This window comes from Prionailurus viverrinus, chromosome E2 (assembly GCF_022837055.1).
Source record: "Prionailurus viverrinus isolate Anna chromosome E2, UM_Priviv_1.0, whole genome shotgun sequence".
Lineage (NCBI taxonomy): Eukaryota > Metazoa > Chordata > Mammalia > Carnivora > Felidae > Prionailurus > Prionailurus viverrinus.
The window spans coordinates 13,310,952-13,338,938 of NC_062575.1; the positions used below are offsets into that span (position 1 = coordinate 13,310,952).

General features: G+C 44.5%; 1 protein-coding gene across 10 annotated transcripts in view; it reads left to right on the forward strand.

Annotated features, from left to right (window-relative positions):
• The first annotated feature begins 565 nt into the window (after positions 1-565).
• WDR59 (WD repeat domain 59) overlaps positions 566-27,987 on the forward strand; it is an 85,313-nt gene continuing 57,891 nt past the window's right edge. For 2 of the 10 annotated variants that reach the window (XR_007147343.1, XR_007147344.1), the window contains exons 1-3: positions 566-721; positions 17,992-18,041; positions 22,546-22,681. Coding sequence is in view for 8 of the 10 variants with exons in the window: in XM_047835440.1 (XP_047691396.1) it covers positions 668-721; positions 17,992-18,041; positions 22,546-22,681 (240 nt within the window). In the remaining 2 variants the exon portion in view is untranslated. The remainder of the gene's footprint in view (positions 722-17,991; positions 18,042-22,545; positions 22,682-27,987) is intronic. The other 8 variants (XM_047835440.1, XM_047835443.1, XM_047835445.1 and 5 more) reach the window with 8 other exon arrangements.

The window sequence follows — 27,987 nt, forward strand, 5'->3', positions numbered from 1 at the left end:
TACTATATACCACATAGCTTCTGGAAAGAAAGTGAAAAAGGCAAATAACTTCCTTAGTACGATTATGAAAAATGTTTCACCTTTGGAGACCCCCTGGGGTCCCTGGTCACTTTGGTAGGTGCTGCTGTTTCCTATGAAAAAAAAATCGTGCCTTCGGACTTATCAATGCCTTTACTGGCGGCCTCAGGAGATGAGGTAAATCTTTGGTTTGCGCGAATGCCGGGTTTTGGTTCGCCGGGGCCCCACTGGGGGACACCCGCGAGGAGACAGGGAGGACAACACGCGCCTCCCCTAGCCAAATCCTAACTCGCGAGCTCTCCGCGAGTTACCCCCGCGCCGCTCACCCTTGGACTACGACTCCCGGTAGAGCTTGCGACAGGGGGCGTGTACCCGCAGCTGCGGGGAGCGTGGGTCACTCAAGCCGAGGGACGGAAATGGAGGGGGCGTGTCTGTTTGGGGTAGGCGCCGTGCCGCAATTGGAGGAGCCGAGGAGAGGGGGCGGAGCCTGCGTTTGGGTCAGCCAATGGTTTGAGGTCAGGCGGAAGAGGGGGACGGGGCGTGGCAGGGCTCACTCGCGGGCTGCGTGGGGCTCACCGAGCCCGGGAACGCAGGTTTCGTGGGGGGGTGGGAACGCGCAGCCCTGGGGCCGGGGCGGCTGCGTGCGGAGATGGCGGCGCGATGGAGCAGCGAGAACGTGGTGGTAGAGTTCCGCGACTCCCAGGTGAGCTGGGGGCCAAATGGAGCCTTCTGGGCATGCGCCCTCCGTGGTTCCCCTCCCCCACGTTGCCGAGTCCGTCTTGGGGGTGCCAAGGCTATCCTCTAGCCCCCTCTGGGGAATTAGGTTAGGGTTGACCCGGAGCTGTCAGACCCGAGCGGACGAGGGGAGCCTTGATGACCTTTAGGGGCGGTTGGGGCTATCGCGGATGGGGTATCGGGATTCCCCGCGGTGGTCCGGGTAGTAGGGTCGGCCTTGGGACACCGAAGCGCAAAGATTGAGCGCGAGTGACTGCTGAGGGAAGGCTTTCCCAGACCAGGGTGGTGAGGAGAGGATATGCTCCCCGAGGCCCCGGGACTCGAGGCTTAGTGACTTTGGGTGAGCCGCACAACTTCTCTGAGCCTCAGCTGCGTGGCCTTAACCTTGCCTCACAGGACTTTGGAGTGGATTCGATGAAAAGAAAAACAAGACTGCGTGTAAAGTGCCTGTTTCTGCAACTAAGCTTTTAAGTGGTTGCTGATGGTAGAATAGTGAAAGTATTATATACAGAGTAGGAGTGTGCGCTGCACGCATTGCTCGGGTTCGAATCCGGGCTGAGCCCTAGAATCCCGGCTGAGCCCTAGAATCCCGGCTTAGCCCTAGCCGGTCATTCCCCCTCAGCGCATGAGTTTTCTCACCTGTGAGAAGGTGCGAGTCGTTCCTACCTCCGTAGGGTTGGCGTGAGAATTTTATATTTAGAATATGTGGCACAGTGACGGGCACGTGGTAAGCCTCCAGGAACAGGAACGTTAGCACTTACTAAAGAGATTTTTACCGTTTTTCTATGTCGTGCCTTCCTAATGCCTGGCCTTGTGCTAAGCGACTTGTCTACATTTTCTTTTTCTAATTCATGAAAGAACCAAGATAAGTAGATGTTATGCGATATAATCCCCCTCCCCCCACCTCTTTTTTTCCCCAAAGGAGGAAGATGATCTCCGTTTGGGTGATCTCAAGTGACTTGGCCAAGGCCTCCCATTATGTTGGCCAGATTGGCATTTGAATGCAGGCATCCGGCCCCAGGAATCTTGTTGGGTTCATTGCACTACTTTGCTTCGGTCTGTAGGAATCTGTCATACAGTCATTCCACAATAAATATCCCATTTCCCCTACTCCATCACCCAGGACAGGGTCTTGGTGATTCTCCATTTATTCAACAAATATTTATTGATTACCTTCTGTGGGCCAGGCTTTCATTCATAGATTGATTCAACAGGAATTTATTGAGCCCTTGCCTGGGGCACAGCTCACACTGTATCAGTACTCAGGTGAATTATACTGAAGGGAACTCTGGATTACATCAAGGGGTGATGTGGTTTCTTCTTTCTAAAACTCCATCCCTTTTTTTTTTTTTTTGCCATAAAGATTAATGAGTGGAGGAGCCACCCACCGCTTTGCTCTGTGGTCCCCTCTGATACATAGCCCCCAGGGAGAATTTGAGCCACAGGATTCGGATTAAAGGTTTCTGAGACATTTTGCACTGTCAGCACGGTGTCTTGGGAGGCCTGCTGTCCCCAAGGGAGGCGCCAGACTCCTAGGGAAAAAGAAGTGTACTCCTGTTGCCCTCCTTGTTAATTGCTTTCACGGGGACTAACAACAGAGTCATGTATGGTACCTCTGAGCCTGCTAATTTGGAAGCTGCTAATCTGCAAATGCTTTAATTCTCACTGAAACCCAGGTAGTCCCACCCCTCCTTCTCTATGGAGATGTAATTGAAGAGGCCTGCTGAGAGGGTGCTGACACATATATTAGGATGTATGAAGTAATATCAAATAATTAAATCTGAACAGCAGTTGTCATAGAAAGAGAACAAAGTAAATTGGGCAATTTAACTGCCTTGCGGGAGCTTCTCTTTTTCTTTTTATATTTTTCTATTCGTTTGGAAAGGTGCAACCTAGTTTGAATTAGCAGGGTTTTGTGGTTGTTTCTGGTGGCAACGGGAAGGGATCTGGACCCGCTTTATTAACTGTTTCATTCAGACAGAAAAAATCAAAACTCTTCATATTGTGTTTTTGAAAAGGAAAGCCAGAACAATAAACTTTTCAAAACACCCTGCCTCTTTTAAAAATAGTTTTTTAGGGGCACCTGGGTGGCTCAGTTGGTTGAGCATCTGACTGCGGCTCAGGTCATGATCTCATGGCTTGTGGGTTTGAACCCAGAGTTGTGGTCTGTGCCGACAGCTCAGAGCCTGGAGCCTGCTTCGGATTCTGTGTCTCCTCTTTCTCTGCCCCTCCTCTGTTCTCTCTCTCTCAAAAATAAATAAACATTAAAAAAAAATTGTTTTTACATTGTTTTTTAAAAACTTAAAGCATTTTGGTTTTTCAGAGAAAACCCCCAGCCTGAAAGGTGAAACTTTTTTTTTTCTTTAAAAGAATTGTTTGGAATTAAGATTTTTTTTCTTTTTTAATGTTTATTTATGTTTGAAAGAGAGAGAGAGAGCATGAGCGGGGTAGGGGCAGAGAGAGAGGGAGACACAGAATCTGAAGCAGGCTCCAGGCTCTGAACTGTCAGCACAGAGCCCCATGTGGGTTTCGAACTCATGAACCATGACATCAAGACCTAAGCTGAAGTCGGACCCTCAACCAACTGAGCCACCCAGGTGCCCTGGAATTAAGTTCTTTATTGATGGTTTCTTTATTGATGGTAGTCTCTTTATGATATTCTTTTATTGAATTGTTAATTTTTATTTATTTTTTGCAGTTTTTATTTATTTATTTTGAGAGAGAGTGAGAGAACCCATGCACATGCGTAGTGCAGGTGGGGTGGGGGTGGGTGGGGGAAGAGAATCCCAAGCAGGCTCAGCACTGTCAGTGCCCAGTCCGACGTGGGGCTCGAACTCAACAAACCATGAGCTGTGAGATCATGACCTGAGCTGAAATCGAGTGTCAGATGCTTAACCGGCTGAGCCACCCGGGCGCCGCAGATGAAACTCTTTTTTTCACATTTTCTACAAGAGTCATGCACTTTATAAAACAACGCCTTGAGATGTCCCTGTCACTGATCAGTAGTAAAGAACCTGTGGTGCTTGGCAACTGCTCCAAAGTGATCCCTGGAATCGATGAGTGTTAAGACTGTAAGAAAACTTAGAGATAACTTTCTAGAGCAACACCGTCCAGTAGAATTTTCTGTATTGATGGAAATGTGACCGTTGAGTACTTGAAATGGGGCTAGGGCAACCAAGAAATTGCATTTTTAATTTAATTAAAATTTAATTAATAGACATTTAAATAGCCACTTGTAGCTAGTGGCTATGCTCTTGCATTGGAGATGAAATAGTTTCACTCTCAAAGACGTAAGATGGTGGAATGTGCAGTTCACAAGCTCTAAACCAACGGGAAGAGCAGAAACAGTTCAGAATAGGAGTCTGATGAAGACAGGAATCCAAACCCATGGCAACAGTTTGCCTAATGTCTCTGCTTTGGCAGCCATGAGGTGTCTAAAACTCAGTGTTCCAAGGTAGTTGGACATACTCAGCACCACTTTCCCTGCATCCCGGCTTTTTGCTTCCTTCCACTTCATCTTCCGCAGAGCCGAGTGGTTTTTTTAAAGGCTTTTATTTTATTTTGTTTAAAATATTTTTTTGAATGCTTTTTATTTTATTTTTGAAAGACCAAGAGAGAGAGAGAGAGAGAGAGAGTGTGAGCAGGGGAGGGGCAGAGGGAGACGGAGACACCGAATCCAAAGCAGGCTCCAGGCTCCGAGCTGTGAGCACAGAGCCTGACGCCAGGCTCGAACTCACGAACCTCAAGATCATGACCTGAGCTGAAGTCAGACGCTTAACCAACTGAGCCACCCAGGTGCCCTTAAAGGCTTTTCTTTTTTAAGTTTGTTTGTTTTGAGAGAGAGAGAGGGTGTGCGCTCATGAACAGGAGAGGGGCAGAGAGAGAGGGAGACAGAGAATCCCAGGCAGGCTCCAAGTAATCAGCACGGGGCTCGTTCTCACAAACCGTGAGATCATAACCTGAGCTGAAATCAAGTGTTAGATGCTTAACTTGCTGAGCCATCTAGGCTCCTCCCCCAGAGTGTTTTTTTTTTTTAAACCAAGTTTATTGAAGTATAGTTAATATACAATTCCCCCTTTTCAGTGTAAAATTTGTTGAGTTTGGCCACTGTACGTAGTCCTGGAGCCACCACCACAATTAAAATACAGAACCCGCCACACAGTTCCCTGGTGCCCCTGTGTAGACAGTCATAGCACCGCCCTCTGGCAGCTGCTGAGGTGGTTTATTTTTATTTTTTTAAATTTTTTTAACGTTTATTCATTTTTGAGACAGAAAGAGAGACAGAGCATGAATGGGGGAAGGTCAGAGAGAGAGAGGGAGACACAGAATCTGAAACAGGCTTCAGGCTCTGAGCTGTCAGCACAGAGCCCAACGTGGGGCTCGAACTCACGCACCACGAGATCATGACCTGAGCCGAATTCGGACGCCCAACTGACTGAGCCACCCAGGCGCCCCTGAGGTGGTTTATGTAAGACAAGGATTGTACACTGTGGAGCCCTTTAAACCTGGCCTGTCACCCTTGACCCAGTGCCTTTGACATTCATCTATGTTGGTTGTTAAGCATCCCAGTTAGTCTCTTCTTTTTTATTGCCCACCAGTAGTATTCCAGTGTATGCAGAGGCCACAGTCTATCCATACACCCGTTGATGGATATTCAAGTTGTTACCACTTTTTGGCGATTATGGTTAAAGCTGTGATGAAATATCAAGGTGATTTTTTTTAAAACCTTATTTTGTTCATATCCCTCCTTTGATGAAAATGCTTCAGTGACTTCCTATTGCATGGAGTGTAGAATATAAATTCCTTATTTTAGACTGTTTTGTGGGCTGGTCTCCGCCTACTTCTCAGATCGCATCTTGTACCACTTTCGCCCTCAGTCACTGTTTATTTTCATCCTTCGTCGGCTGCTCCAGGGGGAGCACCCTGAGGGGGTGCTTGGTATGCAGTAGCACTCAATAAATACTTGTTGAGTTAGTAAGTGTAAAAAAATCAGTTATGTTGATGAACACTATTAACACGAATTAGGAAAAAGGTGTTTAGATTTTCATAGTTTTAAAAATAAATTTTAGAATAATTTTAGACTTACAGAAAAATTGGGAAGATAGTACAGAGAGTTCCCATATACCCTGCACCCATTTCCCCCTATTAAAAACCATCTTATACTCTGGGGTGCCTGGGTGGTTCAGTTGGTTAAGCCTCTGACTCTTGGTTTCAGCTCAGGTCATGGTCTCACAATTTGTGAGTTTGAGCGCTATATTCTTCTTCTTCTTTTTTTAAATTTAACATTTGTGTTCACTCTTGTGCACATTTGTGCTCTCTCTAAAAATAGATAAAAACTTTAAAAATATTTACAAAAACATCCTATACTAGTATGGTATATTTTCTACAATTAACAAATCAATATTGATACTTAACTCGAATCCATACTTTACTCAGATTTCCTTAGTTTTCACCCAATGTCCTTTTTCTGTTCTGGGATTCCATTCAGGACGCCACATTACATTTACATGCATCTCCTCAGGCTCCTTGGCTGTCACAGTTTCTCAGATGATGTCTTTGATGACTTTGACAGTGTTGAGGAATACCAGTCAGGTGTTTTGTAGAATATCCCTCAGTTCGGATTTGTCTGATGGTCTTTCTCGTGATTAGACTGGGCTTATGGGTTTTGGGGAGGACCCTAGAGATAAAGTATCATTCTCATCACATCGTATCAACGGTACTTACTGTGAAAGTGACATATCGCTGTTGATGTTGACCTGGCTGAAGTAGTGCTTGTCAGGTTTGTCTACTATAAACTTACTCTTTTTGCCTTCTGTTTATACTACACTATTTGGAAAATCGTCTGTATATGCAGCCTAAGTTTGTTTATTTTTAAATTAAAAAAATTTTCTTTTAATGTTTGTTTATTTTTGAGAGATAGAGACAGAGCACAAGCAAAGGAGAGGCAGAGAGCGATGGAGACACAGAATCGGAAGCAGGCTCCAAGCTCTGAGCTGTCAGCACAGAGGCCGACACAGGGCCTGACCCCATGAACCGTGAGATCATGACCTGACCTGAAGTTGGGCACTCAACCAACTGAGCCGTCCAGGCTCCCCCATGAGGCCTGAATTTAAACAGTGGAGGGTTCTTTCTCTCTTTCTTTCTTTCTTTCTTTCTTTCTTTCTTGAATTAGTTGCTTGTATCAGTGTGATATATATTTTATACCTTGGATTATAATCCAACACTACTTTATTTTACTATATTTATTTTGTTGCTCCAATTGTCCCAGTTTTCACCATTGGGAGCTCTTTCAGATGTTTCATGTATTCCTTTGGCATGACCCCCATCATTGTTTCCACTTGTTTGTATGTTTTTAAAATACAAAGTACTTCCTTATTTTCTGGCACTATAAGATGCTTAACTCTCATCATGTATATTTTCCTGCCCCAGTCCCAGAATTAGCCATTTGTCCAAGGAGTCCTGGTTTCTTTTATTGGAGAATGACATCAGATACTAAAACCTGGTTACAGATGTGCTCATTGCTGTTGGGTGTCATCGCTTCCAGGCACTCATATGACAAAACAGGAAATATACTACTAATCCATGAATATGTGTGTATCTGTAAGTGTATGTATATGTAACCATCTGTATATTAAGCTGAACGGGAGTTCATGTTTAACATCTACTCTAAGTCATTACCACAAGTGTCATTGTGGCTCCACCCTTTGCTTGTCAGTAATCTCCCATGCCAGTCATGAGAAACGGGGCCCCAGCCATCCTCTGTCCATTTCCTTAATTGTTCATTCCAAAATACATGGATAGTCGTTTCAGAATTGCTAACCTGTACCCTTGTAGGAGTGACTTTATCAGCTGGAGTGCGGTGCTTATGTACAGTTCTTTTCCCCTTTAGTCTTACAGACTCCACTAAGGTTTTCATCATTTTTAAGCAGCCTTTCACTTCTTCACACTGTGGTCAAGTTTGTTCCTTCATTCATTCTTTCTTTCTTCTCTCTCTCTCTCTTTTTGAAGATTCTATTTTATTGAAAATTTTTTTTTTACTGTTTGCTTATTTTGAGAGAGAGAGAGCGTGCATGGGCACAGGTCCTTGCACTGGGCAGGGGCAGAGAGAGAGAGGGAGAGAGAGAATCCCAAGTTGACTCTGTGCTGCCAGCTCAGAGCCTGATGTGGGCTTTGATCCCACGAACTGTGAGATCACGACTTGAGCCGAAGTCAGGAGTCCAACACTTAATCGACTGAGCCACCCAGGAGCCCCTAGAAGTATATTTTTAATGCAGTTGAATTTATAGGTTGTGCTTTTTCAGTCTATTTAAGAAAAATCTATATTCTAGGTTCATAGAGACATTCTCCAATAAATTTTTTCTTGCTACTGTGTTTCTTTTTGAAATTAAAAATGAAGCATCTCAGCAGAAAGTGTATTCCCTGCTTCCCTAATGGTGGGTGACTTATTAGTCTCAACATTACAGCAACTCGTCCAGACAGATAAAAATTGAGGCTTTTTTTTTTTTGCTCTAAATAAACAAATCAAAAATAAAACACAACTCGGCAATTTTTTAACTAAAAGGCAATGAATAGTTATATAGTCCAGACATTTTCCTGGAGCAGTCCAGCTTTGGTCCCAGCTTTCCTAGTTTCCCTGAAAGTTCATTTTGAAAACTGTGGGGATGGAAGGGCATAGTAGAGCTGTTTTTGCTGAAAGTGACTATTCTGTGAATTCTGCAAATTATTTGTTTTCTAGAACATTTGATGTAAAGATGCAGTAATGAATGGGAGAAGAGTATGTACAGCCAAGAGTTTTAAGAGTTTGGAGCTGGAGCACAGTGTCAGGATCCAGGTTATGTCATCTATCTGCCATGTGATCTTGGGCACGTTAGTTCCTTTTAAGCTTCAGTTTCTTTATACATAGAACAAGAGTAATAGTATCTGCCTGTGTCCAGGATTCCCCGCACCACTCCTGGTTTCACTAGGAGGATTCACAGCTGTATTTGCAATTACGATTTATTACAGTGAAAGGACACAAAGCAAATTCAAAGTGAAAAGGCACATGGCGTGAAGTCTGGAGGAAACTGGGTGCAAGAGACCTTTCCCAATGGAGTCCCTCAGACATGCTTAATTCCTCCAGTTTTGAATTATAGCAACGCATGTGAAATGTACCAGAGAAGCTCATTAGAGACTCAGTGCCCAAGGTTTTTATCTGGGGCGGGTCACCCAGGCTCCCTCTGGAGCACATGAATCACAATCGCACACCCCCAGCAGGGCGGCAGGCGCTCAGCATAAACCACATTGTTTGTACACATAGCGTAGGCACAGGGAGCCACTCTTATCAGTTAGGGAATGGTGGGAACACTCCAAATCCAAGTTCCCAGACACCAGCGGAAAGCCAGCCTTGCAAGCAGGCCTTTCTGAGGTTAGCAGTCTCCCGCCTGCTGGGGTAACTCTTTTCTGCACACCACCTGACAGTTAATGTGAGGATTGAGTGAGATAATCAACATAGAGCGCTTAGCACAGTGATCGGCATATATTAATTGCTTGCTACGTGTTAATTATTATGATTATATTAGAAAGCTTGTGTAAGGAAGCAAGAAACAGCCCGACAAGATAGCCTTATGGAGCCGAGAGGACCTGTGGAAGACAGCCCGTCTACCCTCTTATTTTACGGACATGGAACCTGAGATTCAGAAAGGTTAGGTGATTTTCCTAGCGATACCCACTCTGTGCCATCTTAGCTTGTGGGAACGTGAGGATGTTCTCATTTTGGATGGAGACTTCCCAAGAAACACCCATTGTGCTGAGTGTGTGAACAGAACCTCGGATACAAACCTCTAGAAAGCATTAGACAAGGATGGTTCAAAAGCAGCCTTGGCAGCTGTGGCTGTCTCTGATTTATAAAGAGATTGGATATTGTCATTGGAAATGCTCTGATCCTTTTTATGTCAGTGGGTTTCAGTCTGTGGTTTTATTCTATGAAATCTGATAGTACATACATTACAGTCATTGCTCAGGCATGTGACAAACTGATTTTCGGGGAGCTGACCTAGCTCTGATTTGCACTGATTGGATGTTTCCACTTTGCGTCATTTGGAAGGATGAATAGGCAAAGTGTTTTCATATTTTTGAACAGCTCTTTCTAATTCAGCTTAGGTTGAAAGAGGAAGAGTTGATTTCTTTGCTAGTTTATTTGAAGAAATAAACAAACGTTGGCTTTTGTCCTGCAGATAGCAGTGGTCTCTGTAAGGAGGCTTTCTTTTGCATTGAATCAGGGTAGCAAGATAGCCCTATGAAGCTATATATTATCTTCCCAGAGAGATGAGCTTTCTAACAGAACCATTGTGTTTGCACCAAAATTTAACTGTAAATCCAAAATGGATTGGTAATGCAATCCATCTCCAAATTCAGTGTCCCCTGACCATTTGTAAAGTATCATACCGGTTGTTTTCTAAAAGATGAAAATGTTAATTCGGGAAACAACAGATGTTGGTGAGGATGAGGAGAAATGGGAACCCTCTTGCACTGTTGGTGGGAATGCAAACTGGTGCAGCCGCTCTGGAAAACAGCGTGGAGGTTCCTCAAAAAATTAAAAATAGAATTACCTTACGACCCAGCAACAGCACTACTAGGAATTTATCCAAAGGGTACAGGAGTGCTGATTCATAGGGGCACATGTACCCCAATGTTTACAGCAGCACTATCAACAATAGCCAAAGTATGGAAAGAGCCCACATGTCCATCAACTGGTGAATGGATAAAGAAGATGTGGTTTATATATACAATGGAAGACTACCTGGCAATGAGAAAGCATGAAATCTTTCCATTTGCAGCAACGTGAATGGAACTGGAAGGTATTATGCTAAGTGAAATAAGTCGTTCAGAGAAAGACAGATATCATGTTTTCACTTATATGTGGAATTTGAGAAACTTAACAGAAGACCATGGGGGAAGGGAAAGGGAAAAAAATAGTTTCAGAGAGGGAGGCAAACCATAAGAGACTCTTAAATACAGAGAACAAACTGAGGGTTGATGGAGGGGCAGGGGAGAGGGAAAAATGGATGATGGACATTGAGGAAGGCGCTTGTTGGGATGAACAGTGGGTGTTGTATCTAAGTGATGAATCATGTGAATCTAGTCCCGAAACCAAGAGCACACTGTATTTATCAATTTTTTTTGGGAGGGGGGTAGCAGTTTTATTGAGATCTAATTCACCTCTTGTATAATTCACCTGTTTAAAATGTACACAATTTAGTGAGTTTTAGTACATTCACAGAGTGAAACCATCACCACAGTCATTTTTAGAACATTTTCATCACCCTAGGAAGAAACCTTGTACCCTTTAGACATCACCTCCCCTGCCCCCTATCCTCCAGCTCCCCCCTCCCCCCCCCCCCCCCCCAGCCCTAAGCAATCACTAATCTGCTTGCTTCTCTATAGATCTGCCTCTTTGGATGTTTCATAGAAATGGAATCCTAGACTATGTGGTCTTTGTGACTGACTTCTTTCACTTAGTTCTTTTTTATTTTTTATTTTTTTAATTTTTTTATTTTTTTTCAACGTTTATTTATTTTTGGGACACAGAGAGACAGAGCATGAACGGGCGAGGGGCAGAGAGAGAGGGAGACATAGAATCCGAAACAGGCTCCAGGCTCTGAGCCATCAGCCCAGAGCCCGACGCGGGGCTCGAACTCACGTGCTGCGAGATCGTGACCTGGCTGAAGTCGGACGCTTAACCGACTGCGCCACCCAGGTGCCCCTCACTTAGTTCTTTTAAAGGCTCATCCATATGTATGTATCAGAAGCTCAGTCCATTTTAGGGTTGAATAATATTTCACTGTAGGGATATATCACGTTTTGTTTATCCATTCATCAATTGTTGGACATTTGGGTGGTTTCCGCTCTTTGCCTGTGAGGACTAATGATGTCATGAACGTTTGTGTACAAGTTTTTGTACAGCATGAGCTTTTAAGACCTATATTGTCTATGATAGGTAGCATTTATTGAGTACACGCCATGTGCTGTGCTAGGCATTGTACTTGTGAATTGGTTTTTACCCTTAAGGAATTGCAGTCAGACCGAGGTCATGTAATAGTAAATAGGGGATTATTATAAAGTACCACAAGTACTACGTAGAGATAAGCCTTGGGTCCTGTGGAAGCACAGGTGACTCCCTGGTGTGTGCCAGAGGGGATGGGTCAGAATAACTTCCTGGGATGAGCCTGAACTGAATCCTGAAGGACAAGAAGGCATTGGCCAGGTGAAGCATGGAGAGCAGGGTCACCCAGGCGGAGGAAGCGGCTGATGTGAGGGTCCGGAGGTGAGAGGGTGGTGCTTGCTTGGATTTGGAGGGCTGGAGGGAATTCATGATAACAAATTCATCATGGCGGGAATGTTGGGACGGGGTTGGAAGGTGAGAGGCCTAAGATGGACTGTAGAAGTGAGCCAGAGAGAGGTCTTAAGTGATCTTTAATGTCATGCTAAGGGTGTTGTCCTTCATCCTGCGAGCTGTGGGACCCAGCACCAGCCCTGAGGGTGGAGCTGGCCTGGTGGGAGATGGGTGTCTCTTTCCCGGTGAGGACCGACACAGGCCTGAGCTGAGGCAGAGATGGGGAGAAATGGATTGATTAGGAACAGACTAGAAAGGGACGTCCAGAGTTAGGTCCCAGGAGAGAGTCATGTTACGGAAGCCACAGGTCTTAAGGAGAGAGTGATCATTAGTTCTGATACTGCCATGAAATCAACTAAAATAGCTAATAAAAAGTATCTGCTAATTTCAACAACACCAGAGGTCTGTGACAACCTTTGCTGGATCGTTTTCTATTGTACACTTGAGAAGTGGTAAAAGACAGTTTTTAATCCAGTTCTGACCCCAAAGCCCGTGCACACCCTTTCTGCTATGCCAGATGATTTCCATTTTACACATGCAGAAATGCCATGTAGAGTCTTTCTTCCTTTTTATAAACTGTGGTCAGTTTCCTTGGTTTGGTGAAATCAAGCGCTTACAAACACAGCTGGCTTCATGCAGAAATGGCTTTTTAAACGAGAGCAGCATCCATTCGTGTACAGAGGCCTACACAGTCTCTTGGAGTTGATATCTTTTTAGTAGCCTTCAGTTAGCCAGCTTTTTCCAAATTATTAATTACATATTTTCCAGGCCAACAAGAATCAAGTGCCACTGTCAGCGCCATGGTTGTGTTATTTCAGAAAGGTCATACGACTCCTGAAGTGTGTCACAAAAGCTCCCATCCTGTAATTGGAAGAACAAGGGCTATTAAAAACTTTATTCTCTTATGTTTAAAGGTCTCTCTCTCTTTTTTTTTTTAATGTTTATTTTTTAGAGAGAGGGAGAGTACGAGTGGGGGAGGGGCAGAGAGAGAGAGAGAGAGAGAGAGAGAGAGAGAGAGAGAGAGGAAGACACAGAATCTGAAGCAGGCTCCAGGTTCTGAGCTGTCAGCACAGAGCCCTACGCGGGCCTCGAACCCGTGAACCTTGAGATCATGATCTGAGCCAAAGTTGGATGCTTAACTGACCCAGCCACCCAGGTGCTCCTAAAGATAACCTCTTTTGACAGGGAGCAGTTCTGAGCAGTAAGTTTGTTTTCCTGCAGTCAGGAGAGGACTTTTTAGTACCTTAAAAACAAAGGCTGAGAGAAGATATGATTGGAATTTTACATTATAAAGTGTGAGTAAGGTGCACACATTTGGTTCGTCAAATGCTTCTATTCTTGTTGAAGGTTTCACAGAGCAGACAGCAAACTACTAAAGTTTATTATTCTAGAAGGCATTAAAGAAGTGAAGGAACTTTACAGATGTAGATAAATTCATGGATGATAAATTAACCAAGGGGAGCTACTGAAAAAATTCTTTGAGATGTCAAGGAGTGCCTTGGCACATTTTGGAAAGGAAGGACCCAGATTTTGACCTGGTTCTGACCTATCTTCCAAACAGAAGATGTTCACAGAGCACCTGCATGTACAAAGCACCTCGCTGGGTGCTCTGGGAGAAAGAAGATGAGCCCTGCCTTCTGGGGGCTCCCCAATTAGTGGGAGAAGATAAACGTGTGCAGCAGCCGCTACCACATGGCAAGTGACAGCAAGCCCTGTGACGGGGGCAGAGAAGGTGCTTTGGGAGAGGGTGGAATCCCTATGGCAGACTCTGGGTGAGGTTCTTAGGGGACGTATGTCTTGAAATTTAAAAGATGAGTAGAATTTCAACAGCAGAGCAGGCGAGAAGGACCTTCCGGATGGGAAGAGGAGCTTAAGCATCTCTTTAGAATTGGGAGCATCGCTGACCTTGGAGAAAGGTGAGAGCTTTGAATGGGTGTGGCCTGGGCAAGTAGAGAAGGAAGGTCAGACTAAAAAGTTCTGGAAGCATCCAGTTTGGAAGATTTCCACTTGATTGTCTTCAGTCTTCAGTAGAAAACCAAGGAAGGTTTTGGAGCAGTGGAGCGATGTAGTCTGAACTCCGCTTTCAGAAGTTCCGTGTCGGGTGGAACAGAGGAGTGGGGAAGGCACACTGTCTGAGGTTGTGTCCGCCAGGCCGCAGGCGTTGAGGACTGAGGCTAGGACGGAAGCGTGGAAACAGAAGAGGCTTGGGATGCCTTTGAGAAAAAGTTTTGTTTTTTTTTTTTAATTATAAAGTCCTGTAAATATGTAAGTAGCACAAAACCGTAGGCTCATGTAGAGGAGTAAGACAAAAACCCTGTGGGAACAACTGCCATTGAAACATTCTGATATATGTTCTTCAGTTTTTTAAGGCATAAGTAGCTGATTTAAATTTCAGTTCATAGTAGGTATAAAATACTACTTTACTCCTCTAAGTCTTTAATCTCTCTTTCCTGCAGGCTGCGGGGGAATTCTCCCGCAGGGAATTCTCTCCTAGCCATCACTGGGGCTCCCTTCCTCTCTTGCAGCAGGATCACGGGGTTGCTGTGGTTCTTAACCCCCTGATGCCCAGACTTAGCATCTCCCAGCCAGTCTCTGCCTGGTGCCCTGAGGTGAGGAGGCCTTCCGGGGACTCTTGTCCCCCACAGAGCACCAGCTTCTACCCTGGTTAGGGGATCTTCTCTTTTCTGCTTTCCCTCTTTGCATTCTCCTGACAGCCCAGCATGACCGTCCTTAATGTGCTGCTACGAACATGATGATGTTGGCCCCTTTTTTCTGAGGTAGGAGTAGGGAAACCTCAGTTAGTGTTTTTTGTCTTCCTTTTAAATAATAACTTCCTCTGATGAGGTGATATGGTGAGTTATGATACTCTGTTTGCAGTTTTTGGCTCCTGTATTTTTCCGTGTCATTTTTAAACACTTTCAGGATACTCCCTTATGTAAATATGCATAATTTACTTGTAGATAACATGAAACGAGCAACTCTGTGCATAGAAGTTTTCCTGTGTTTTGGATGGATTCTGGAGGTGGAATTTTTGAGTCAAAGGGCATGACTTTATGATGATGATGATTAATTATTGTTACTGGGTCACTCTTTGTTATCAATGTACCACAAACTAAGCAGCTTGAAACAGTACCTACTGATTAGCTCATAGTTCTGTCTGTCAGAATCCCAGGCGCCGCGTGGCTGGTTTCTCGGTTTAGTCCCCTAAGCTGAAATCCAGGAGGCAGCTGGCTGTGTTCTCATCTGGAGGCTCAGTGGCCTGAGGAAGAATCTGCTAAGAGACCCATTCAGGTTGTTGGCAGAATTCAGCTTCTTGGGGTTATAGGACTGAGGTCCCTGTTTTCTTTTCCTTCTTTTTTCAAATTTTGAGTTTTGTCCTTCATGTTTTATGGAATAAAAAGTTTGGCCTTTTTATTGCATGAAACTACAATTGGCACAGGTTGGGGGACTAGAGGAGGAAGGTGGGGGCTGAGGAGGAGGTGGGAGAGACCTCTTCCCCAGCTCCTGGGTAATGACACTCACTTCTTCTTGCATAATTTCTGGCGTCTTCCCACCTGGATGCTGGCTCTCTCAGGGTCTCGGAGAAGAGGAGAGGATCACATGCTCATTGTCATAATTGTCATTCTGGAAGGAGTGGAGGAAGTTCCTTCTAGCTCACCATCATCTCAAGGGGTTCTCTTCTCTTTCATTTTTTTTTAAAGTTTATTATTGATTTAGAGAGAGAGAGAGAGAGAGGGAGAGAGGGAGAGAGAGAGAGAGAGAGAGAGAGAGAGAGAGAATATCCCAAGGAGGCTCAGCGCTGCCAGCACAGAGCCCTACATGGGGATTGATCCCACAAAGCATGAGATTATGAGATCATGGCCTGAACCGAAATCAAGAGTTGGATGCTTAACAGACTGAGCCACCCAGGTGCCCCTTCTTTCATTTTTAAGTAAGTTCTACACCCAACATGGGGGTTTAACTCATGACCCCAGGATCAAGAGTCACATGCTCTACCAACTGAGCCAGAGCCAGGCGCTTCTTTTAAGAAAATTAAAAAAAAAAATTTTGATGTTTATTTATTTTTGAGACAGAGCATGAGCAGGGGAGGGGCACACACAGAATCCGAAGCAGGTTCCAGGCTCTGAGCTGTCAGCACAGAGCCTGACGTGGGGCTCGAACTCGTCAACACCGAGATCATGGCCCGAGCCGAAGTCGGATGCTCAACCGATTACACCTCCCAGGCGCCCCTTTTTAAACATTTTTTACTGAAGTCTCTGTTTTCTTGCTGGTTGTTATTTAGGGGACACTCAGCTCCTACAGGCCACTTTCAGGGACTTGCCATGTGGTCCCACCTCCACAGCCAGCAGCAGTCTTCTTCACATAAATGCCTCGTCCTTAGAATCTCTGAGTGCCTCTGTTTCCGACTTCTAGACCTAGATTTACAGGGCTGACGTGATTAGGTTTCTCTCTCTCCCCCCAGCCCTCAAACAGAATGTACTCACTGAACAGTAACTCCCCATTCCCCACTCCCTGTCCCCTTCCACTTCTTTTCTACTTGCCCTTTTTATGAATTTACCTATATAGGTACCTCATAAGTGGAATCATGCAGTATTCTTTTGTGCTTGGCTTCTTTCACTTAGCATAGTATTTTCAAGGTTCATCCACACGATAGTACGTATGCCGTCGTATGTGTGTGCCATGTTTTGTTTATCCATTCACCTACTGATGGACATTTGGGTTGTTTGAGGTCTCTTAAGGTCGACTGATTTGGGACCTTAACCACATCTGCTAAATCCCTTCACAGCAGCACCTAGGTTCATATTTGAATAACGGGGAGAATGTGTACAGCAAGGGCCCAGAATGTTGGGGCCACCTTAGGATTCTGCCTACCACACACCTCCTGGAAGGATCGTACCACCCCTGGTTGGAGGTGCCATCTTGCCTGCTTTCATACTTTTAATCTATAAATTGTTCAGAAGAGTGTGGAAGTCGCATCTCATTTCACTGCCTGCCTTTCCAGCTGGACTTTTCTCTGCTCACGACTCTAGTGGGATGAAGGATGCATAACAACCACTTTTTAGCCTCCAGTGAGAGTGCCCTGGTTTCTTGTCCCCAACATTACCTATGACATATTTCTTGACGGTGTATAAGAGGGAGCACTAATGTCTTGAGAATGCAGGAGAATTTGGACTGGTCCAAATAAGAGAATTTAGGGCTGTAACTGCCATGATTTAAGTCAGCCTCATGCTTCAGCCTGAATGCAAATTCATTTGATTCAGTGTGGTCCTGAAAAGATGGTGCTCCCTAGGAACTGGGAGACCTGGGAAATGGAAATCATTAGAATGTGCTAGAAATCTCAGATTAAATGGCAACTGAGCATCTCAATAACGTGACCGTGGATTCAGCACGGGTGGTGTTTGACTATTACCACTTCCCATTTAGCTTGGAGGAGAAGTCCATGCCCTTTGGAAAGGCATGGGGGTGACGGGTGGGGTGGGGTAGGTGTGTTTGTGTGTATGTGTGTGTGATGTCCCAGGTTAGGTTTTGCTTGGAAGGGGCTCTGAGTAGCTCTGTTAGCTCCAAGGTAGTTAGGTTCTCCGAATTCTAAGATGATGTCTCCACAATTTAGAACACACCAGCTTGCTTGTATATAATCCTGGTGTCAGGGAACAGATAGCAACTGCCCTATTAAGGAAGGTGAGTATGAGATCTGGTTGAGGATTAGAAGGGAGTGAAAGCATCCACTGTAGAGAACTAATAATACCTGCCAGCGGGGGACTTACCTGGGCCATGGGAAGAGGAAGCCCTAGACGAGGCTACCCACCTGTCTTCCCCAACCCGAGCTGGCTTTGCTGGCAGAACTGACCCTGTGTTCTCTCTCACAGGCAACTGCAATGTCCGTGGACTGTCTGGGGCAGCATGCTGTGCTCTCCGGGTAAGTGAGCTCTGCTGCAATTTCTGGGGACAAATCGCAAATTGAGAGGTTTCTGGGAAATTGGAAAATACTCTTTATCCTTAAGGATTGTGGTCATAGGGTTTAGTTCTGCTATCCTAGTGACCTCAGGGGTACTTAACAGGGATCACTTGCAGTTTATTTTTGTCTCCGCCCTAATATGCAAGCAATAAAATTCCTTTGAAATTTGCGTGACTGGTAGTTTGGTCTTGGAATTGCAATTTTCTGTTTATTGCACAGACTCTGCAGAAGGGTGCTGTCTGGTGTGGTCTCACAGGTTCAAGGGGATCTGGGTTCTGGTTTGGCAATGCCATTCATGATGAGCCCCTGGACATTTGTCCAGTTGGCCTCCCTGGACTTTGGTTTGCTCGTAAAGGACTTTGATTTCATTATGAAGAACTAGAACTACATGATTTCTCTAGTGTTTTCCAGCCCAACATTTTTAACATTCTGGCCATCCTAGCATTTGCCGGTCACTTTGTCATTGTACCAGTATAATGCCATTTAATGGTCAGAGTCCCCTCCCCTTTCATACTCACTACCTCTCTAAGTCTGCAGTGTTTTCTTTAGCTTACTTGTTTATGAACTCACTTCTAAATAACGAACTAGTTTCTGTTTCATTATTTTATTTTGAAATCGTATTTTAATTTACCTTAAAAAAAGCATAGCAAACATTTAAATAATTCAAAAGGCTCTACATTGGGAAGTAAGTTTCCCTCTTCTCTTTGACCCCCATCCCCAGAGACAGTTATCAAATCCATTTTTTTGAGTCACACTGGATGCATAGATAAGGAAAAATTGATATGTTTCTTTACTGCCCCCTCTGCACTCACTTAAAAAAAAAAAAAGCTTTATTGAGATACAATTCACAGACCATGCAATTTACCCATTTAAAGTGGCAAGCCAGTGGTTTTGGGGATATATTATTCATTTCGTACTCCGTTTTTAAACCTTTTTTTTTTTTTGAATCAAGGAAATACCTAAACATAGTTGACAAAGTCAAGTAGCATTACAAACACTATATTGTCAGACAGCAGAATCCTAGCTCAGCTTTTCCTCAATCCTGATCCCACTCAATAGAAGCAACTCCTTGAGACTCTTTTAGCTGTTTCTCTGGGGTTGCCTCCATTTTTCCAAATAATACACAAATATTCTGTTATCTTGATTTGTCCAGATATTACCAATTGACTTTTTAAAGTAGATGAGGATTTAGCACTTTTACTTTGCTCTGTGAGTCCCTGACTTCCCTCTCCTTCCAGTATAGTTATATAACAATTGTTGTGTTGAATCAGTATTTGGGGTTCTTTTCTCAGAGTAATTTTGAGAGTTCCTATACCATTCTGATTCTGGACTTCGTATGTGGCCTATTTTTTCTCTTTGGAAGCTTTAAAATGCTGTCTTTGTCTCCGGCGTTCCTTTTATCTCCAGGTGTGTGAAATCTTCACCGTGACTGCTTTGGCGTGTGTCTTTTTTTCATTCATTGTGCTGGGCACTTAGAGGGTCCCCTCTTTTTTTTTTTTTTTTTAAACATCATTACTTGTTTTATCTAAACAAATAGACATACACTTGACATCATGTAGTCATATTAACAACCCACAAAATACTCAAGTGCTGGGCACCTAGGTAGCTCAGTTGGTTAAGCATCCAGCTTCGGCTCAGGTCGTAATCTCATGGTTCATGGGTTTGAGCCCCGCATTGGGCTCTCTACTGTCAGCACAGAGCCTACTTCAGATCCTCTGCCCCCTTCTCTCTCTGCCCTTTCCTGCTTGCGTTTTCTCCCTCTCTCTCAAAAGTAAATAAACACTAAAAAAAAATACTCAAGTGCTAAGGAATAACTATGTCTCAAATGTTAGACTTCTCTGTATTCACTCATATGGGCATTGCCATTTGTAGCATCCAAGGAGGGAATGGGATTATGTCACTGGAAACCAGGCAAGCATTCCTGTTTTGGTGTGTTCTTGGGTACATACATACCTGTTTTATTTTTCAACATAATCTTGAAGGTTCACCATTTTGTTTTCTTATACTGAACTTGAAAATACGTAAAGAATGTACTTGAGTTAACCGCTTGAGTAAATTTACAAATATATACACCCATGTAATCCCCATTCAGATTAAGACCCAGAGTAATTTTTAGCCCTGTGGGAAGGCCCTTTCAATCTGGAAGGTCTGTGTCTTCTAGTTTGGAGAAGTTTTCCTGCATTGTGTCTTTGGTAATTTCCCCCCTCTATTTCCTGCGCTCCTTCTTTCTGAAGCTGTTCGTCCGTGTTGGATATCCTACGTGGATTCTCTGTTGGTCCTTTTTGTTTTGCATTCTGACAGTTCCCTTCAGCTTTAACTTTCTACTCTTCTATCAGATTTCTTTATTTCAGCTGTGCTTTTCATTTCCAGGAGCTCTTTCCTGTTCTCTGTTCTTTACCTCGTCTTCTTTTACCTCTCTGACAATATTAATTCTAGGTTTCTTCTTGCCTCGGCACTACCCATTTCCTTTTTTTTCTTTTGATTGCATTGGTCCCTGTCTTTCAGGTTTCCTCTGGTGACCGATACTCACCTGGCTCTCTGTTACTGTCAAAGAGTGATCAGTTTACATGTGTGACGGTGGGCTTCTTTGGAAGGAGGTCGTCTGGGAACCAGACCCTTTTTTTGGAGGGTGCCCAGATGTCACTATCTCCTGGGTTCTGTGTTACTTATTTGCTTTTGTTCTTTTCTTGGGCTGGTCATTTTCCCCTGAGAAGAATCCTTTTGTCACTGTGCGAAGACTATACAGATCAGCTGTAGGGGAAGAGGCCTGAGGGTCTCGCATTCCACTTCCTGCCCTGTTTTGAGCACAGCTCCTCATATTCCCACACTGCTCTGCCGTTTGTCCCAGGCCTGGGCTCCTCTGAAGTAGTTTGTCTGAAGCACATCACCCCCACCCCCCACCCGGGTGAAGGAGAGGTGGCTCTGTGGGGTGTGTGTAAACCGCTCTCCTTAGTCCTCTTTCAAACAGTTCCTGTTCTGTTCCGCTTTTGGTTCTCCAGGCCTCTCTTCCCTTGTGTGCAGGCTGAAGCCTCCAGCTCCCGAGCCGGCCTCGGTTCTGCAGCGTGAATCAGCTCGCCTCTCATCCACTTCCCCTCTGCAGGCACTTTGGTGTTTGCCTTCTTTAGATCGATCACCATTTGTCCATCCGCTTTTCATTTCCTCTCTCATTTTCTTTGTGGGTTTCTGTGTTGTACGTTTTTACTCTGACTTTCGTGGGTCTTCAGGGGAGAAAGAAGATATGTCAGGTATGTTTATCCTGAAGTGCCTACTTTTCTTCTGCTGCTCTGCACTTGCTCTGTAACGTCTCTGGGCCCCCCTGTTGATGGCGCCCCGTGTGTATCGCTCTCAGCCTTTCGCCGTTTGTCATGCTTTCCCGTTTTTCATGCTGAGAGGAAGATGCCAGCCTGCCTGCTCCAGAATCAAGTGATTCCTTCAGAGTAGGTCAGAGATGCTAGATCTTTGTTCTGCACCAGCAGTTCTGAAAGTTCTGTGAATTTGTCTTACCTGTGCTTGCTTTCTTCTCCCCTAACCTTCTCTTCTGGGGTTTCTGCTAGAGTTTTACAGGCCGTGTTAACTTGCATTTCCCATCTCTTCTGAGCAGAGACTGTTAATCTTTTTCTTCACCATTGAGCCCACCTGTCCTCACGGATGCTCTGGGGCTTGAAGTGCTCTCTAACAACAGCTGATTAATGGCTGCTGAGATGTTGATTCACACAATGATTTTTCCCTTAAAACAAAGGGAAAATAGGCGGAACACAGGACATTCCTGTTTTCAGATCCTTTATAGGGATTGGCACCGTGAACATTATCAGCCCTTAATGTGTTATTTTCATTATCATTTTATTGGTTATTATTTCCCTCCCAATAGACTTGATTTAGTTGCCTTTCCCAGGTAGTCAACTTGCAAGGGAATCTGAGATTTTCTCCATGATGTTTGGCAAAGTGATAAGTGATAGGTTTAACACACATTTACTGAATGCCAAGCACTATGCCTGGTGAGGAGGGACATACAGACACTGGAGACTTGGTCCGTGCTCCACTCGGTTGGTTCAGGACCAGAGCCTTACCATGGGTAGTTGTACTACAGAGATCAGTGCTGCTGTCGCACTGCAAACAGCGCGGTGGGAGTTGTGTGGGAACCGGAACTACCCCTAGCTGAGCAGTTGGGAAAGGCTGGAGCGAAGTGCGCTTGGAGCTGAAGCTGGCGGGAAGATGTCAGACTCCCAAGGATCCAGTCGGGAAGACCATCTCTGGAGACAGGCTCTCGCAGGGACGTGGCTTCCACTTGCTTAACTGTCACCTTGAATTCCTCCTGTCCCTTGTATGCCTTTCAGAGTAGATAAACGTCATATAAACCTGGGGATTTTTTGAGCACTCTTTGCAAACCATATGTAATTCCAAATGTGCTTTTGTGTCTTAATGCTAATGCTGTTGTATTGTCATCATGTTGATGTTGTTTTCCTAGCCGCCGATTCTTATACATCGTTAATCTAGATGCCCCTTTCGAAGGTCACCGAAAGATCTCTCGCCAGAGCAAGTGGGACATCGGAGCTGTGCAGTGGAATCCTCATGACAGCTTTGCGCACTATTTTGCAGCTTCGGTGAGCCATTTAAGGAGTACGGGAAAAGGCTGTTAAAAGTGTGAGCTGGGGCTGGTAGGTCTATGTTCTATGGAGAGAAGAGAATATAACTCTCATTTCTCAGGCAGAAAAGAAGTGTGGATGGTTCTAAAAGGAAGAGAGAGGCAAATTAAAGACATATATGTATACATACACATATGGCGTATATCTATATATGAACGGAACTGCTGATCCCATCGGTGTCAGATCTTGTGTTTCTGAAGATCTAGATTTTAAAGGGAAATGAATAGATGCCTCCATTTCTGTGTGTGATAAGATCCTGTTTTCACCGGCAGGAATGTAACTGGACATGACTCTGACCTTCACTGTTTTCAGAGGGATCAGAAGACTCCACACATGCTTTCGCTCAAAGGAAGGGATTCTTTCTTTTTCTTAAAGTTTATTTATTTATTTTGAGAGAAAGAGAGAGGGGAAGAGAGCATTATCATCACGGAGCCCAACACAGTGGCTTGTGAGATCGTGACCTGAGCTGAAATCAAGAGTCAGGTGCTTAACTGTCTGAGCCACCCAGGCGCCCCAGGAAGGGATTCTTTCTTGATTGGGATTCATTAGATCGGCTAACCCCCTGAGATTTTATGTGCCTGTTTCTGTGTGAATTCTTCCAGGAAAAGATGCATGCATTTTATTAGGTTTTCCAAGGGATTCGTGACTGAAAGAAAGATCTAGGCTAGATCACCTCTGGTATTTCGTCAGAATCTACACCAGCATTCTACTCTCCTAGAACAATTAGAGATCTAAACCTTTGGCTCCTTTGCACTGGGCTGGAAGAACAGTATTTAAAGAACCCTGCTTATCATCCAAGGGATGCAAGCATTCACAGTGCTGTCTGCGTCTGTTCTTATCAGAAATGACAGTCTGTGAGAGGGAAGCACCTGAGGAAAAGAAAGACGAGCAACGCTGTCAGCTTTAGAAGGAACAAAAAGCCGCTCTTCCCCTCATTTCCAAAATAGCATCTGACTGTCTGGGGCACCTGGGTGGCTCAGTCGGTTGAGTGTCTGACTCTCGATCTCAGGTCATGATCTCACGGTTCATGGGTTCAAGCCCTGTGTCGGACTTTGCGCTGACAGCCTGGAGCTTGCCTGGGATCCTCTCTCTCTCCCCCTCTCTGCCCCTACCCTGCTTCTGCTCTCTCTCTAAACAAACAAAGAATCTGAACGTCTGACTCTCACCATGGACATCTGCGGTCAAACTGATGTGGGGGGGCTGTTCTGAAGGAGAAGATAGGGCCAGTCTACTGCTTTCCCATTCCCGACCCCTTTCCTGTGAATTAGGAAGAATGCTCTTTTTGTTGGCTTACGCCTTACAACTTCCACTCCCCTCTCATCCTCAGCCCCTGATCATTGGGTCCCGGGGTCCTAGACCTTGGAGCTACTGACCTCCCAGGCCACATAATTCTTTGCGGCAGGGTCTGTCCTGTGCATTGTAAGAGATGAAGCAGCATCCCTGGCCCCTACCTACCAAATGCCAGTAGCATCTTCGCCATCCCCGTCACCATGACAACCGAAAATTTCTCTAGACGTTATTAAATGTCCCTGGGAAGCAAAATAGCCCCTGATTGGGAACGACTGGTTTAGGCTAACTGGTCAATACTTGGCCCATGTGGATTAACATTGCATTTGTTTACAAATGGTGAGATAGCCTTTTTTTTTTTTTTTTTTTTTTTTTGACAGTCTTTTTAAAGTAGACAATGTAGGGGCGCCTGGGTGGCTCGGTTACGCGGCTGACTTCGGCTCAGATCATGATCTTGTGGTTCATGAGTTCGAGCCCCACATCCGGCTCTGTGCTGACAGCTCGGAGCCTGGAGCCGGCTTCGGATTCTGTGTCTCCCTCTCTCGAGCTCTGTCTCTCTCTCTCTCTTTCTCTCTCAAAAATAAATAAACATTAAAAAAAAATTTTTTTAAAGTAGACAATGTAATGTCATTTACATTCACATGTTACACAGCCACCGCCCCTCTCTGGTTCCCAAACATTTTCATCCCTCCAGAGTAAAATTTTACCCCTCCCATGAAGTGGTTTCTCCCTATGCCCCCTCCCCACGGCCCCTGACAGCCACCAGTCTGTGTTCTGTCTCTGTGTTCTGGATATTTCATATAAATGGAAACATACAATATGTGATCTTTTGTGTCTGCTTTCTTAACTATGCTGTGCCATGTATCTGTGCTTTACTCCTTTTTATGGCTCAGTAGTATTCCATTGTATGGCTATAACACGTTTTGTTTAATCGTTCATTCACTGATGGACATTTGGGCTGGCTCTTGTGAATAAGGTGGAAGTGGACGTGTGTGTAAATGTAGTTTTTTGAGTACTTGTTTTCAATTGTTTTGGGTATATACTTTGGAGTGGAATTGCAGGGTCCTATGGTAAGTCCGTGTTTAACTTTTTGAGGAACCGTTAGACTTTTCTACGGTAGCTGAGTCGTTTTATAGGCCTACCAGCAGTGTTCCAGTTTCTCCACATTGTCCCCCAAATTAGTGTTTTTCTATTTGTTGTTGTTTTTTTTTTTTTTTAATTTTTAAAGCATAGCCATCCTAGTGGGAGAAAGTGGTATCTTACTGTGGTTTTGATTTGCATTTCCCTAATGACTAATGATGTTGAGCATCTCTTCATGTCCCTGTGGGCAATTTGTGTGTCTTTTTTTTTTTTTTTAAATTTTTTAACATTTATTTATTTTTGAGACAGAGAGAGACAGCATGAATGGGGGAGGGTCAGAGAGAGGGAGACACAGAATCTGAAACAGGCTCCAGGCTCTGAGCTGTCAGCACAGAGCCCGACGCGGGGCTCGAACCCACGGACCACGAGATCATGACCTGAGTCGAAGTCGGCCGCTTAACCGACTGAGCCACCCAGGCGCCCCTTGTGTGTCTTTTTTGGAGAGATATCTATGCACATCCTTTACTTATCTTGGAATTGGGTTGTATGTCTTTCTGCTGCTGAGTTGCCAGAGTTCTTTCTATATTCTTGATACTAGATTCTTATCGGAGGTATGATTTGCAAGTATGTCTCTAATTCTGTAGATTGTCTTTCACTTTATAATGTCCTTTGTTGATTTTGATAAAGTTCAATTTATGGATTTTTTTTTCTTTTGTTGTTCTTGGTTGGGAGAGAGCCTTTTTCAGGAGAAAAAGCTTTGGAGTTAGGCACATCTGAGGTCAAGTCCTAGTTTTGACACTCCTGTTTTATCTTTTGTACTCTCCCAACTTTCTGAGCCTCAGCTGCCTCACCTGTAACGTGGGTGATGATAGCCAGCGTGCAGTGTTGTGTGACAGAACGGAGGGCGGGTCTCTGAGGATTCCTAGTACGTTGGGCGCCTGATGGCTCCGTTGGTTGAGTGTCTGACTCTTGATTTTGGCTTACATCGTGGTCCCAGGGTGGTGGGATCGAGCCCCATGTCAGGCTCTGCTGAGTATGGAGCCTGTTTAAGAATCTCTCCTTCTCTCTCTCTCTCCCCTCTCCTCCTCTCTCTGCCCCTCTCCCCCACTCACGCTTTTTCTCTCTCTTTAAAGTAAATAACTGAAAAAAATGAATAAAAACAGAATCTGTGTATTAAAAAAAAGATTCCTAGTACATAGACTGGTGTTAGCAGACCCTCTGGAAATGACAGGGGATATTATTATAATATGAGGGGACTTTTCTTTTTACTCCTGTTCCCATTGGAAGCTGTTTTGAATTCTAACCTTTGACCAGAAACCTTACCTATTTAGAATTGGAAACTGGCATTTCTGGATAAACACCTTTGAACTTTATACATCTGTCCATCTCTGAGCTAAAACGAAAATCAGTCTAGTAATATATAGATATTAATAGATCTGCATCTGTATATCAGTTCAGAAATTATTAGATAGCCTGTGTATTAGTAATCAGTCTGTTGTAGTCTTTATTCACTTTTGGTGTGTTTCATAAGCTCATGATATTTAGATATTTTGCTGGCTTGTTGTTTCTTTCAGTGAAATGTAGCTTTTTCTTTCCTCCTTTCCCTATTGCTGTGTGTTTTTTTCTGGTCAGTCTTTCCTAGTCTTTCCTAGGTCTTTATGCCTAATCCTTTAAGAAATTCAGTATAGGGATGCCTGGATGGCTCAGTTGGTTAGGTGTCTGACTTCAGTTCAGGTCACAATCTCATGGTTTGTGGGTTTGAATCCCAAGTCGGACTCTATGCTGACAGGGCAGAGCCTGGAGCCTGCTTCACATTCTGTGTATCCCTCTCTCTCTCTCTCTCTGTCTATCTCCTGTTCGTGCTCTGTCTCTCTCTGTCAAAGATAATGAATAAACATTAAAAAAGAAAAGAAAAGAAAAGAAATTCAGTATTAGGGACACCTGGGTGGCTCAGTCGGTTAAGCATCTGACTTCATCTCAGGTCACAATCTCACAGTATGTGAGTTTGAGCCCCACACTGGACTTTGGGCTTTCATCACAGAGCCTCTGCTTCGGATTCTCTGTCTCCTTCTCGCTCTGCATCTCTCTTTCAAACATTAAGAAAAAAATGTATAAAAAAAGAAATTCAGTATAGGCATATTTCAAGGAGTCTTCTGTAATTTTGTCTTCTAGGATACTCCTTTAATAGTGGTTCTGTTTTCTTTCTTGTGTTTATGTGTTTTTAAAGTGTGATGGATGGACTCTGGGCCTTTGATAAGTGGGAAGAGTGAGCTGAAAGCCTTAGTGTGACAGCAGCTGGAGAGATGGGTGTGTGATGCTTAGAGCTGGGAGGTGGTCCTTTGAGCAGCCTGCGGGGTGGGGGGGGAGGCGTGGGGGTGGTGGGGTGGGGGTGGCGCATCTCTTCATTCAGGTGCTCAGTAGCACCTCGGTGGCTTCAGTTCAGCTGCAATGACTCAGGGTAGATTCACTTTGAAGACAGCACTGCACTTCCGTTTGGAAATTTATAGTCCTATGTACTGAGCTGAGGTTGGCTCACATGTTAATTGTACTTGTTTCTTTTTTTAAAAAAATATTTTTTAATCTTTATTGTTTTTGAGAGAGAGAGAGAGACAGACAGACAGATCATGAGTGGGGGAGGGGTATAGAGAGAGGGAGACACAGAATCCGAAGCAGCTCAGGCTCTCAGCTGTCAGCACAGAACCCGACGTGGGGCTCAAACTCACGAACTGTGAGATCATGACCCAAGCCAAAGTTGGACACTTAACCGACTGAGCCACCCAGGAGCCCCTAATTGTACTCATTTCTGATGGCTCCGTGAGCAAGTCAGTCTGTAGGGTCTCTGCCATGCAAGTTAGTTTCTGCATGGCTTCGTTTTCTCAGCCCTAGGCAGATCGCGG